Here is a 14764-nt window from a genome sequence, read left to right on the forward strand (position 1 = left end):
AATGAAAACAAACACGGAGAATGAAAACTTCGAGTCCTTTAGCGTTCATAATATGCCTTCAGGCGTACGACATGTACGACTTCCGGGCGTGTGCGGCGTCCCTGAGATGCTGTCGTGCCGTTGCGGATGAGTTCATAGTCGAGATCACCGATGCGACGGAGAACCCCGTACGGGCCAAAGTAGCATCGCAGCAACTTTTCGCTCATTCCACGGCGGCGTACTGGCGTCCATATCCAAACCCGATCACCTGGCTTGTAATGCGTGTCTCGTCGGAGCAGATTGTAGCGTCGGGCGTCGGTGTGCTGCTGGTCTTGAATGCGAAGCCGCGCAAGTCTTCGGGATTCCTCGGCGCGATGAAGGTAGGCGGCGACATCGAGGTTGTCTTCGTCGGAAACGTGCGGCAGCAGCAGTGCGTCGAGTGTTGCCGTGGGCTTCCTGCCGTATAAAAGCTGGAATGGAGTAAACCTGGTTTTCTCCTGGGCGGCAGTATTGTAGGCGAAGATCACGTAGGGCAGAATAGAGTCCCACGTCTTGTGTTCGGCGTCGATGTACATGGAGAGCATATCGACCGCAACAGAAGTCGCAGTACCACTAGGCTACGCTTTTGCTTCAGCGTAGCGGGTCATGTAGTCAGTGGCCACGATGATCCACTTGTTACCTGATGATGAAGTCGGAAATAGGACGAGGACGTCCATTCCTATTTGCTGAAAGGGCTTAGTTGGCGGTAGTATGGGGTTCAGGAGTCCGGCTGGTCTAGTCGGAGGCGTTTTGCGTCGCTGACGCTCACGGCACGTTTTCACGTAATGGGAAACGTCGGTAGCTAGCCGCGGCCAATAGTACTTCTCCTGGATGCGGTGCAACGTGCGAGCAATCCCGAAATGTCCTGCAGTCGGCTCATCATGATATGCCTGCATAATTTCTTGCCTGAGATTTTTGGGCACGACAAGAAGATGCACTGTCCTGTTGGGCGCGAAGTTCTTCTTCACGAGGACATTATTGTGAAGGACGACAGTTGCCGCTTGAGCCCTCGGGGAGGCGATGCGGTCTTGCCTTTCAAATAATCAATTAGGCTTTGCAACTCAGGATCCGAGCGCTGCTGCTGCGCGAAACTGCTGGCGCTTGCCGGTCCTAAGAAAGCGTCGCTGTCTTCCTCTTCCGGTGCTGTGTCGACGGGGGCTCGCGACAAGCAGTCTGCGTCGGAATGCTTGTGGCCAGATTTGTAGACAACAGTTATGTCGAATTCTTGAAGGCGCAGGCTCCAACGAGCAAGGCGGCCAGAAGGATGTTTCAAATTGGCTAGCCAGCACAGAGCATGGTGATCGCTCACAACCTTGAATGGTCGTCCGTATAGGTAAGGGCGAAAATTCGACGTGGCCCAAATAATGGCGAGAAATTCTTTCTCGGTGGTCGAATAGTTGGCTTCGGCTTTCGACAGTGAACGGCTAGCGTACGCGATAACTTTCTCCTGTCTTCCATTTTTCTGAACGAGGACCGCTCCTAAGCCCACACTGCTTGCATCTGTATGGGTTTCGGTTTCGGCGTTTTCATCAAAGTGCCCAAGCACAGGAGGGGCTGTAAGCGGCGCTTCAGCTCGTTTTAAGCTTCCTCTTGCGCCCTTTCCCATTTAAAATGACCGTCAGCCTTGGTATGTTGGGTCAAAGGTTCAGCGATGCGCGAAACGTTCTTAACGAATCGCCGGTAATAAGCGCACAATCCAAAGAATCTGCGTATACCTTTCTTATCATTAGGCTGTGGAAACTCTGCGATCGCAGCCGTCTTCTGGGGGTCTGGGCGAACTCCATCCTTGCTTACGACGTGACCAAGGAAGAGCAGCTCCTCGTAGGCGAAGTGGCAGTTCTCTGGTTTCAGTGTCAGGCCTGAAGGCTTGATCGTTTCCAGCACTATCCGAAGCCTTCTGAGGTGGTCTTCAAAGCTTGAGGAGAAGGCAAAAACGTCATCTAACTAGACTAGGCAAGTCTGCCACTTCAAGCCTGAGAGCACCGTATCGATTACTCGCTGGAACGTCGCTGGGGCAGAGCAGAGGCCGAATGGCATCACCTTGAACTCGAAGAGTCCGTCTGGCGTGATGAACGCAGTCTTCTCTCGACCTCTTTCGTCGACTTCAGGTTGCCAGTAGCCGCTCTTCAGGCCCATCGATGAGAAGTACTTAGCGTTGCATAGCCTATCCAATGTGTCGTCGATGCGGGGAGGGGGTAGACATCCTTCTTCGTAATGCTGTTCAGGCGGCTGTAATCGAGGCAGAAGCGAAGGGTGCCGTCTTTCTTTTTCACTAGGACAACTGGTGCTGCCCAGGGGCTCCTTGATGGCTGGATGACGTCGTGACGTAGCATTTCCTCTACTTGCTTGCGGATAGCTTGGCGTTCTATCGGCGATACGCGGTAGGGGCTGTCCCGCAGTGGTCGGGCGTGTTTGTCTGTGACAATGCGGTGCTTGGCAAGCCGGGTTCGTCGCACATTCGATGCTGATGAGAAGCAATCTTGTCTGCTGCGGGATAATGCTGGGTTGATGTCGAACGTGGGTTGATGGCCTTGGTCAGATGGTTCTGCGGGTTGGTCGGGGAGGGTAAATATGTCTCTGATGTCTGGCAGCTCGTCGACAAAGGCAATCGTCGTACCTTTGTTTAGATGCCGGTATTCTTCGGTGAGAGCGAAACAAAACTGCGCGAAGACGACGGGACAAAAGAAAGGCACGAATACACACATACAAAGCGCAGTGTGTGTGTATGTGTGCTTTGCATGTGCTTTGCATGTACTGCGCTTTGTATGTGTGTATTCGTGCCTTTCTTTTGTCCCGTCGTCTTCGCGCAGTTTTGTTTCGCTCTTACCATGAACCGACTAGCCCAACATCATGTCTTTCTTCGGTGAAGTTTGTTAGCAGCACCCGGGCTTGGCCATTTCGGATTTGGGCGATTCCCCTTGCGACGCCCACTCCTCGATCCAGGAGTAACTGGGTGTTCCCCTCGACGACGCCTTCCGCAGTTTCGATGTCTCCAGTACCTATGCAGGCGAGGACGCTTGATCGGGGCGGCACGCTCAATGCTTCGTCGAGGACGTTTAAGGCAACGTGATGAGTTGCGCTCGTCGCAACAGGTATGGCTTTGTCCGTGGAAAGCTTGATCGACTTAGACCGAAGGTCGATTATCGCCCGATGTTCATTCAGGAAGTCCATTCCCAAAATCACGTCTCGCGAGCATTGCTGCAGGATCAGGAAGGTTGTAGCATAGGTTCTCTCATTTACAGTTACTCTCGCGGTGCACCGTCCTGACAGCATAATCAGGTTGCCACCTGCGGTGCCTTCCTATATATTGCGCGAGTTTCGCTCAATAAATTCAGTTGTCAGTCAGCGCTCTTTCCTGTCACTTCCTCGTTTCGCCTTCGGGCTTCTTCTTTCGCGCTGTTTTCACCAATGTCAGAATGTACCAACTAGCCCAGCAAAAAGTTCTGCCGATCAGCGGGCGATCCCAAGTTGTTGTTACCTTCCTGAGTCGGACAGCGAGTGGGCCGCTCATGACAGAGTAGTCAGCTCCCGTGCCGACCAAGGCAGTAACTGCGTCACTGTCGATCGTAACTTCAAGGTCACTTGTTCGCGTTCTCGTATTGTACATTGTCTTCGGTGTCCGATCTCGGCTTCGTCGAGTAGTGAGGCTGCGTTGGGCGTACTCCGACGTTACTTCACTGGGCAGCGGTAAAAGCTTTAAGTCAGGCCGCGTCGTCGTCGTCGTCGTCGTCGGTGTTATCGTCGTCAGTGTTGTGGCCGTATTTGAGGTATGGTCTTGCGTTTTCGTCGATGGAGAATATTTTTCCTTGCGCTCAGAAGCAACCTCACCTACAGAGGCTGCTTTATTTAGTTTAACCTTCGGGGCTGGGGGAGCGTCCACGCACTGCGTAGTTTCGGCTAGGAGATACATAGCGCGGTGACGATAGCTACGGAGAACGCGATAGCCGGCTCGGCGATGAGTATTCTTCCCGACGCAAAAACTCCTCGATTTCTGCTGGTCGCTGGCCTGGTCGGGGTCGTGGGGCGTCGTAAGAAAGTCCTCGGATGCCCATTCTTCTGTATGGGCAGTGCCGGAGGACGTGACCGGCTTCCCCACAGTGAAAACATAGTGGGCGGCGCTGGTCGGGAGTTCTCCACTCGTCGCATTTCCTCGGCTGTGTGCGACGCTCGTAGGACGGGCGGGTTGGGGCGAGAGGGCGCCGGTCCAACGCAGCTGGCTGAGGGCGATAGGGGCTTGGGTCCCGTCGTCGAGGTGCAGGACGCCGCACCGCTGAGGCGTAAGTCATAGCTGTAGGCTGCAGAGGCTGCGTGGTTGTCGGCGTCAAACCCAAAGACAGTTGAACCTCATCCGGGATGACGTCTGTGAGCGATGAAAGCTGCGGACGCGTTCCCGTTGGCAGCAATAGTCGGAGCTCTTCTCGCACAATTTCACGTTTAACCTGCCGTAGGCTATCGTTGTTAGCGGTGTCCATGCAGCCTGCTGACAAAAAGCGCTGCTGGAGGTCACACTGGTGGGCTCGTGCATCAGGAGTTTTTTCCATGGTGTATGCCTCTTCGACGAATTCCGCGATGGTTTTGGGTGGGTTCCGTACGAGGCCCGCAAAGAGTTGGTCTTTGACTCCTCGCATAAAAAGCTTTACTTTTTCTTCTTCTTTCATGTATTCGTCGGCACGCCGGAAGAGACGCTTCATCTCCTCAGTGTACATAGCAACGGTCCCGTTTGGATGTTGTATGCGAGACTGTAGCAGCTGCTGGACTCTCCTTTCGCACGACGTTCGTGAAGATCTTCAGAAGCTGCTCCTTGTAGGTTTCCCAGTTCGTGAGGCTAGCTTCCTCATTCTCAAACCAGATTCTAGCTGCTCTCTCCAAGGCGAAGAAGACGTACTTAAGTTTCGTAGCATCATCCCAGTTGTTGAAGACAGCCACACGGTCGAGCTGTTCCAGCAATTCTTGGGGGTCGGCGCCAGGCGAAGCGTCGAAGGTTGGGAGCACCCGGTGCTGGTGAAGAATGATTGGAGTCGTCGTCTGGGGCAAGCTCATGGTGGGCGTTGCTACTGGCTTTCGCTTCGGGGTAGGGTCCGGCAGATTCCCGAACTCAGGTGCGTCCCCTAGCACACGTTGGCTTGCGCGGTGGACTGCACTCAGATCCTGCGGTGGATGACATAGAGGGCTGGCGTCACGACATGTTAGGGGATGTCCGGAACATGAGAGGCTACCCAGCACCTCCACCAAGTGTCACGTTGTAGTGACGGCAGTCCAGCGGTCACGAAAACACCAACAAGACTTGGAAACGAAGCGCTATATTTGGGCTGACTTGCGCCCGGAAAAGAACTGATCACTCGGCGGCGGCGTAAGCAATAAACGTGCTCGTCAGTCGTCGAACTACGAAAGTACGCCGCTCGCGGCATCGCTCAATTTAAAGCCGGCAAGGAAACTTCCAGATAACAGGACAAGATCATCTACAGTAATGTGAAAAAACATGGATGCAACCTTTCATGGCTGCGATCAATCGAGATTAGTCTGGTCGCTTCTCGCGTCACGAACAAAAGTGATAACAACCCTTTTCTGTAGCCTTGAGCGTGAACGAACAAACACTACAATGATACGTGGCAATACCATTGGAGCAAGTTTAAACACAACCAGTTCGTCTTTCGCGCTGATCTTGCATCCAGAAAATACCTGGCCACAATAAAGGTGCATGAGTTTCCATAGCCGGACGGCGGATGGATTGTTTAGACTTTGAGTCGATAAATGGCGTCAGGGATCCACGGAGAACACTCAGGCTGAAAGAATTGACTAGGCGACAGGTGTGCCTACACAGACGCAGGTTTAATACACCTTGTGCGACATAAACACTACCACACAAAACTAACAAACAAAACTAACAGAAAACACACAAATTACCCATACACACGACCTGGGAACACCCAGGCTACTATCGTTCGGTGTTCGTGCTCACGGTTTGGTGCTGCTGACACGTTGCATGGATTTAGTCAGTGGAGTCTAGATAGCCGGCGTCGATGCGGCGTTCGAAGTGCTCAGACTGGCGTCGTTGGCGGCGTCGTAGAAGCTTCCGGTCCAAGCGCCCATGAAGGCGATGCTGGTGATGTTGGCGTTGGGGGCATCATTCTAATGGGTGGCAACAGCGCTAGAGGCACCCCTGGCCGTAGTAGGTGGTTGCGTCAGCCATTCTCTCCCCCCGTAACGGGCTCAGGAATGGCGGTTAGTCTACGGTGCGATGCCGTAGAACTCGAGATCACTGGAGCAGCACCCGGCGTTGCTCTCTTCCAGCCGAGGCGTTCCTGACCCGCCGGAAACTCCGGTTCTCTGACCTCCGCCCTTGTGCCACGCTATTCCTCGCGCTTTTATAGCCTTGGAATTGGTACACGTCATCCCGGTCTTCGTCATCGTCTTCCCTTCTCCACGAATGGACTCTTCCCTGCTGGCCGGATACTTCATCTTCTTTGTTCTGAGAATAATACACGTCAAGCTTATCGCAGTCTTCGTCTTCTTTAAACTTCTCTAGTTCATACTTCTATTTAGAATTACCTATTATATGGGAAAAAGTTTGCATGAGCAATATTATATACATGGAGCGCTGCATTTGACACTCCCTAAGAACGTACCCTGCGGGAAAAACGTAGAGCAATAACACAAAAAGCATGTAAATCATTCATACCCTTCTTAAGAAGACACTGCTCATCCTTTGCTTTCCATACAATTCACTAATATATGTAATATCCTTGCAAAGCACCCCGAACTCCACTCATATCGATCAGATAGTAATTCCGACATGCAAACTTTAACGAAAACATACCTGCACACAGGAATAATCCGAACGAGCAGGCCAGCAGTGTTTCTACGCTGGCATAAAATTGACCTCAGTTGCACCAACATCCGTCTTTCTTGATGTCTGTCCTATATCGGTTAATTGAGCAAATTCGCTCTTTTTTGATCATTGCCCGTCGTTAACATGAGGATTGCACCGATGAAGCGTCAGTCTCACTGCCGACAATAGCCCCAGTGTTACTGCCAACGTGTGGTCTCATACGCGCTAATAGTGACTTCTCAGTTATTGCCATAGCCTGGCTGCCTACACGTACTTGCCACATGGAAAGCTATTGTATTTTCTTACAACACACTTGGCGAATTAGAGGTGCCATACGTGTTCTGTATACCATTGCACGTATTGAAATAAAATGCGTAATTTGTTGTAGCTCCCATGAAACTTTGTAGTCAGGCTGCAAGAAATTTTTTTATCTAACGTATTTTCTCTTGCCAACAATCGGGCGGTTTAAGTATTATTTCTCCTCATTTTTTTTTTCAAGACGCAATTACTCTCAAGTTTTCTTCCTGTCTTATGATTCAGAACGGGCAACGCAGCTTGGGAAGCTGATATGGCAATTACTGGTTAGTAATTCTAATGAGGTAGTAGACTATATTTAGAACCACGAAGACGCTCCGCAAGTTAATTTTGCCTTTTCTGTAGATGTAAAAGACGTGTTTTACTCGATGCCGCAGGGGGAAATCATGATTTCGTTGCGTGACTCTATTAAACATGGAACCCCATTGTCATTTCAGAATGCTATTAGCATGTCAATTGAAAGCTTTTTAAACCTTGTATCATTTTACCTGTTGTCGACTGTCATAAAACATGAAGGTGCAGAATATGTACAGAAGGATGGCATATGCATTGGGTCCTGCATCGCTCCCGTTCTTAGCTATGTCTTTTTAGCATACATTGACCAACGCATTGTCGCGCGGATCAACACTGACAAAGTTAAAGGAATTGTTAGGTATGTTGACGACTACCTTGTAGTAATGAACCTAACTCAGTCTGACAAACTGGACGATGTGGTGAAAAATGTGCTCGATGTTTTTAATTCTTGTAGCTTCGGTCTAACCTTTACAACAGAAATCCCAAACGACGATAGGCTATAGTTCCTTGATACATGCATTAGGTTCGATAGAGCACGCGTTTGCTGGATGTATCAGCCGAGAACAAAAAAAGAGATTCGCAGTTATCATTCGGCGCACTCTAAATTTGTCAAAAGGGTATTGCCATGAATGCCTTCCCCGCTGCTCTCCGTAAGTCGAGCGAGCATTGCATCACTGAAAGTGTGACACTGCAGAAGCTTCGCCTAGAGAACGCGGGGTTTCCGGATGAAACTCTGACATCTGTTGCAGAAAAGCTCCTAAAGGAAGTGAGATCTGGGAGACAACAAAACCGTGAATATCCCCAACGACGCACTCAACTTGTGGCTATGCCGTATGTGCACAATATGTCGCACCGTCTAAAAAAGGTGGCGAAGAAGTGTGGCGTCGATCTTGTATTGACTGCCCCGAGGAAACTTGTGCGCTTGTGCCAGCTCGTGAACGGCGAGGTCAGAAAGCCAGTGTGCACTACGAAGCACGAAAAGAAGTTCGTTCCATGTAAAGTCGGTGTTGTCTACAAAATCCCGCTCACTTGTGGCAAGGCGTATATTGGGCAATCAGGAAGATGCATAAATGAACGACTGAGAGAGCACCGCTTGGCAACGGAATCCATATCGGCGGGGGGGAATCTCGCTGCGCACTGCAAACACTGTTTTAACGAACGGTACCTTGGAGACCCTGACACTGTACCTTGCACACCAATCTTTCCAGAAACAATCATTCTAGGTACAATGAAAACCCAAGCGGAACGTGAAATTTTTGAAGCTCTGTGCTTTGATAGTGAAGGTTCCAAATGCGTCAGCACCCCATCTGTTAATCTGTCAAAGAAAGAAATGATGTTCCTGAGGCGTGGCGCTGCTACTGCGCATGTGTAGTTTAGCTATTTTGAGATGTCATATATTGATTGTTTTGCGAATAAGCGGAAGTTGAAGACTAGCGTCTGTCCTGTGTATTTGTGGTCTTGTCCCGTGTGTTAACTAAGCGCTAGCAAATATGAATCCAAACGCTTTCCAACTAGCCCAAGTTTCCGCCTTAATAAGTGATATGGCAAGGCTGAGTCATTCATAAAGTGTATCATCAACCACAGCTCCTGCGATCTGATGAGTCATATCGGAACTTCTTATGACCCTCCTATTGCAAGAGAACTGTTGCACTGCCTGCAAACAAATTCTTATCCAGTTTCTACAGGATGACCTTGCAATAAGTCGAGGTAGCGCAAATATTCACGTTCTGATCATGTGATCACCACAGGAATTATAATCGCAGGAAAAAGACGAAATTAATAAATAACACTAAATTTCGCGACACAGGCTCTGCGAGAAAGTACTCGGAAAAAATTTCGAAGAGTAATTTGTAGCTCATGTAAGAATTGTAAAATGTGTAACCGAATCTATCAAATTGGCTTTGCAGCGTATGGCCAATTTGTAATCTTAATGAGCCGTGTCTCCCCCAAAATACACTTATTGGAGTGCCAAAACGAGATTGCTTCATGTATTTCAACACATCGCTGCGTTGTAGTGCGTACTATATCAAATACCCGTCTTTGATTTGCAAGCTGGTTTTATTGCCTTTTTATTTCAGCTATGTTGTGCATCTCCTTGTCATGGTCGTTAAAGAACCACAACTTCGAACGTAATTGTTCTGTATGGAAAAAATTATTTCACTCAAAATTGGCTTGCTCTGTTTGGCGCAATACGCTAATCGCAGCACAGTGAGGGAACCTTTCTTTTGCAAAAGAAATCGAGTTTTTCTAGATTGGCTCGCATGCATGTCACGTGAGAGACCAAACTCTAATTTGAAAACAATGCGAAAATTGGAGAGGACACATAAGCTCCGCCAGAAGGGTGTGACGCCATAGCATAGTGTTAAGCTTTCCACGCTGAGCAGTCTGACACCTTTTAACGCATTTTGTTCATTTTTTCAATTGTTTCAACTAATAAATAAATTATTTAAACACTCTACACGTTCTAAATTAGCATCAGCAAGCAGTAGCATTTAAATCTCAGCCTTTTGACACCTATAAACTTTTCTTCCATATTTTTAATTTCTAATTAATCAATTAATTTTAAATATTACACTAACTCGTCATAAACTATCACACAGGAATAAATCATCAATCACTGGAACCACAAATTTTTATGGTACTGTAGTGTAGCAGGAGGCGAACCAATGGCATCTATCTGGAGAGGGGCAGGTTCGTCAGAGACGGAGTATGGAAGAGCGTGATCGACTGATTCTACATGGCCCAGGCATTCGCCGCGGAGAAGCGTTGATCGACAAGAAAAAGGGTTCGTGACATAGATTGCGCTGTGGCCATCGCAGACAGTCAGAAGAGCGAACGGAAGGAGGAAACAGTGGCGACGGGCAGCGGCATCGGTCGGAGTAAAGAGAACAGTTGAATCAGGATCGCAGGCGCAAGTGAGGGGAACCAGGGCAGCAGAGAAGGCAGGGATGTCAGTATCTGCAGCGACCAGCATTTTACCGAGGCGGAGAGAGGTGTCGGACGGCAGAGTAGCGCAGAGCGGAGACAGTTCAATGCTGGCACGGGCACAGTCGATGATCGCATGATGAAGGGTTAGAAAGTCGCAGCCCAGAATGACGTCATGAGAACAGGAGGACAGCACGAAAAACTCGGCGATATACACAACATCCCGGATAACAAGGCGAGCTGTACATAATGCTAGAGGTTGAATGCGGTGCGAGCTTGCAGTGCGGAGGCAAAAGTTCGAAACAGGCGTCGTCACTTTACGGAGTCTACGGCAAAGGGCTGCGCTAATAACGGATACAGCAGCGCCCGTGTCTACAAGGGCGAGAACGGCGACGCCATCAACAAATACTTCGATAACATTCGCAGGTGAAGACGGAGGACTTGGGCAGTTCGATGGAATCGCAGTTCTTGCCTCCGGAACTGCGGCTGTTAGTTTTCCTCCGGACGAGAGGGTGATCGCCGGCGCATGGGAGAGATAGATCGGCGACGGGGAGAAGGCGACCGGCGTGAAGAATATGAAGAGCGGTCAAGGTGGAAGGAGTCCGCAGGGGTGCCGGAGGGAACTGGTTGCGAGGGAGGCGCAGGGTCGTAGTGGAATAGGCTTGCCCCGTCCCGGAAACTCGGCGGGTATTGGCGACAAAGTCGGGCGACGTGGCCCGGCAAGTCTCAGGAGTAACATATGGGGCGGTTGTCGTAGGTACGCCATGGGTTCATGACGGCACGGCGAGGCGGCAGGCGACGACGGACAGGTGCCGGCGGAGGTGGTAGCGGTGCGACAGATGGGTGGTTAACGTAGAATTCGGGGCGTCGGGGTCTGGCGGCAACCTCAGCGTAGGTGAGGGGGGCAGCCACGGGCGGAGGCCGAGGGCTAGAGGGCAAAACGTCGGCGACCTGCTCTTGGATGGTGCGTCGAAGGGTGGGATCTATGGGTGACGCAGGGTCGCCAGACACAGGCAGTAGGGACAGTTGGCGGGCCACTTCTTCCCGTATGAAGGCCTTGATCTGGGGAAGCAGGGAGGCCGAGTCAGAGACCAGACTGCAGACCGCCGGCGCAGGAAGGGACTCATCGAGGACTCCGGAACGGCGAGTAGAATTCCTCTGCTTCCTGAGGACGTCATAGCTCTGACAAAGCTGAATGACATCCACCACCGTTTGCGGATTCCTGGCGAGCAACATTTGGAACGCGTCGTCGGAGATGCCCTTAAGGATGTTGCTAATTTTCTCGGCCTCCGGCATGGATGGATTGATGCGCTTGCACAGGTCCAGAACATCTTCTATGTAACTGGTGAAGGTTTCAGTGGCGTGCTGAGCGCGAGCGCGGAGGCGTTGTTCGGCGCGCAGTTTGCGCACAGCTGGGCGGCCGAATACCTCCGAGAAGCTGGTCTTAAAGGACGACCAGGTAGGCAAGTCGGCCTCGTGGTTGCGGAACCACAAGTTGGCAACGTCGCTGAGATAGAATAGTACGTTACCAAGCTTGGTGGCATCGTCCCACTTGTTGTGGGCGCTGACGCGCTCGTAAGTCGCCAACCAGTCGTCAACATCGTGGTCGTCGGCACCGCTGAAGACGCTGGGATCTCGCTGCCGGAGCCCGCCAGAACACAGGATGGTAGGCGACGGGATGGGGGCTGTCTGGCTGGTGACTTCAGGCATAACTGGCGGCGAAGGTAAGGTGCGGCTACGGAGCTCCAGGATGAGGACGAGAGGGGGAACTTACAGCAGCCTCCACCAAACGTAGGATGGGGTTGTGGCTGAGCAGAACCTAGGTCGCTTTGCAACGTTCAGCAAAGGTGCAGGCCAAGCGTTCGGGCTGCGAGCGAGCGTCACACCTCAGGATCGTCGTCTTCTTTCACTACTACAGTTCACCACAGTGAGCGAGCACGGCTGCTACACTACAGTACAATTTTTTACGCAGTCCTCGATTATTGGCACCGGTTCGAATCCCCGCTATGAGCTAGTCTGTAAATTAACTAGTAACCTTATGGTGCACGAATGCTGAACCCTATGACATCATACCGAACATGCTGTGGCGAACGGTTGGCATGACCCAATTTCTTTACGCAGGCCTCGATTACTTCAACCACACGGTGCCGAGTACGCCAGTGGCTTTTCGGCCGAACGAGCTGAATACGCTCTATTGAAAAACACTGCTCTGACAGTCCATGGCTTTTTAAGTTGGTGACAACTGGGGCAAAATTTTCCTGCAACCAAGAAGTCGGCAAGCTAAACAGAAACGTTATGAAAAGATTTTGTATTTTGTGACTGGAAGTTCAAGAGCAGGCGTTTCTGTTCACCGCGTTGCACAAACGATAAACTAAGAACGTCTTCATAAGGGCCACATAAGTCGGGCCAAATGAAATTCTACCGCACTGATTGAAAAGGTGGGCAGCATTCAGAAAATACCTTTCTCAACCGACAAGAGCAATCTTCTTAACATCCTGGCAGCTTTCCTTTCCTCATGATGCCAAGTTCGACATTTCGCAGTGGCAGTTGGCAAACAGAAGTCGCCTCTGCTCTTGGTCGCTTTCTGCTTTCCTGTCAGAGAACATTATGGCAGCTTGCAGGGAAAGCAGCAATCAAAGCCCGAACATTATTCATTTCCGAGCCCACTTAAAATGAAAAGGAAAGTAGCAGTCACAAATATGATGTTGGAGGCCAGGCTACTGAATTACGCTAGAGCGCGCATAGTGTATCAGTTCTCGTTTTTTCGTTTGCACGGCGTAAGGACTGCGACAGCTCGAGCACTGGTTATGCGCACTGGTTATGCGGCTGTTCGCAGCCAGCCCTGCAGCCACAGGCCACACTTGTTGAGAGTCCAAGCGGCGGCATGACGGTGCATTGCGATGGGCACGAGTGAGTCTATGGGAGACGAGGAGGTGACAACGGGCTAGGTTGGCTACCATTTTTGATGCTTTAGCAGGATCGAAGAAAGACAAGCTGAAAAATCGCCGCAGAAAAAATTCAGAGAGTGTGGATCAGCGACACCATGCATAGCAGGACGCGAGAGGAACAGAGGTTGAAGAAGGCAAGTAAATAAAGTAACGTGGTTTAACCATAGTTACACCAAAAGTTCGTCCGACAGCTTTGGCATGGCTACACACAGTCCCAATTTCTCTCCTTCCATGGGTAATGAGACAAGCTCAACTAGAACGCGTTTATAGACGCATCATACGTTTGCGTCACGTGACGTAACCTGATAGTAGCGTCGCCACGACGAAACTGTAAACAATAAAGGTCAAGGTTACGGGTCAAAAGGCCGGCCATCATAATCGACATCAGGCACCACTGTGTACCTTTAGTAGACATGGTACACCACAGGGTTACAACTTCGCTAAACCTAAGACAGGGAGAAAGCATTCCCAAATCATCAAGGTTTGGCAATCGCCCGTGGCAAACTTGCGGGTGGCCATGAAGTAGCACATCGCTGGGCCAAGATCAAATTTTAGAGTGGCTGGGAAAAATATTTTTTCAAAACGACCTGGGCCGAATTGGGAGGTCGCCATACTGTCTGGCAGCTTATTTAATGTTGAACAGCAATTTTGATCCACATCAGCCAAGATCAGATTTCGGGGTAGGGCTGGGCAAAATTTTCGGAAATGCACCGGTGCAAATTTGGAGTCGCCATCCTGTAGGGCATGGCGAACTATGGTTAGACATACAATTTGGTCCACATCGCCCAAGGCCAATCTGTTAGCAAGACTTTAAACTGGGCTTCACGTTCATACTGTCACGTAGTGGTGGCTGCAGGCCGCCAACAGGAAAACATCGAGAATGGCTTCTAAACAAAAATCTTTATTGGGATGTCCTGCGCCCTCAAAGAACTCAATGACTCAGCTTCGGCGTAAGAAGAAGCAAGCTCGGCGGTCGTCTCAAGGAATAACTAAAGTTCTCGGCTTTGCTAATTTTAAAGCTGATCGCGAACTTTCGAGATAAAGCACGGAAACTTGCACGAACATTCTGGTACAACATAGAATCAGCTCCACCTGGATGCGAACTTTTTTCAGTGTGATAGGATTCAATCAGCTCTCTCCTGATCGCATCTTCCCATTTCTTGAAAATAGTTTCGTCAAACAGCAGCGCCTGGCCACTCCCATTACCGCATTTTATACAATATAAATGAAGGTTAGAGTAATGGGTAGTAATGGTTAGAGTAGAGTAATGCGGTAATGGGAACTGCCAGGCACTATTGTTTCACCAAGCTGTTTTTAAGAAATGGGTGGATGCGATAGGGAGAGAGCTGATTGAATCCTATCACACTAAAAAAAACATGGTCTGGATATTTGAGTTTTGTTCCACGGATGTTACACAAGAACGAGTGCACCTTTC

At 50.2% G+C, this 14764-nt stretch overlaps 1 protein-coding gene across 1 annotated transcript in view; it reads left to right on the plus strand.

The window, feature by feature from the left end:
- Window positions 1-13295, plus strand: part of LOC149338118 (uncharacterized) — an 83933-nt gene extending 70638 nt beyond the window's left edge. The window contains exon 2 of the mRNA XM_089550105.1: window positions 13218-13295. Within this exon, the coding sequence (XP_089406231.1) occupies window positions 13218-13295 (78 nt within the window). The remainder of the gene's footprint in view (window positions 1-13217) is intronic.
- Window positions 13296-14764: the final 1469 nt, after the last annotated feature.

This window comes from Amblyomma mixtum, chromosome 6, assembly GCF_055824585.1.
Source record: "Amblyomma mixtum isolate Tamu chromosome 6, ASM5582458v1, whole genome shotgun sequence".
Classification (NCBI taxonomy): Eukaryota; Metazoa; Arthropoda; class Arachnida; order Ixodida; family Ixodidae; genus Amblyomma; species Amblyomma mixtum.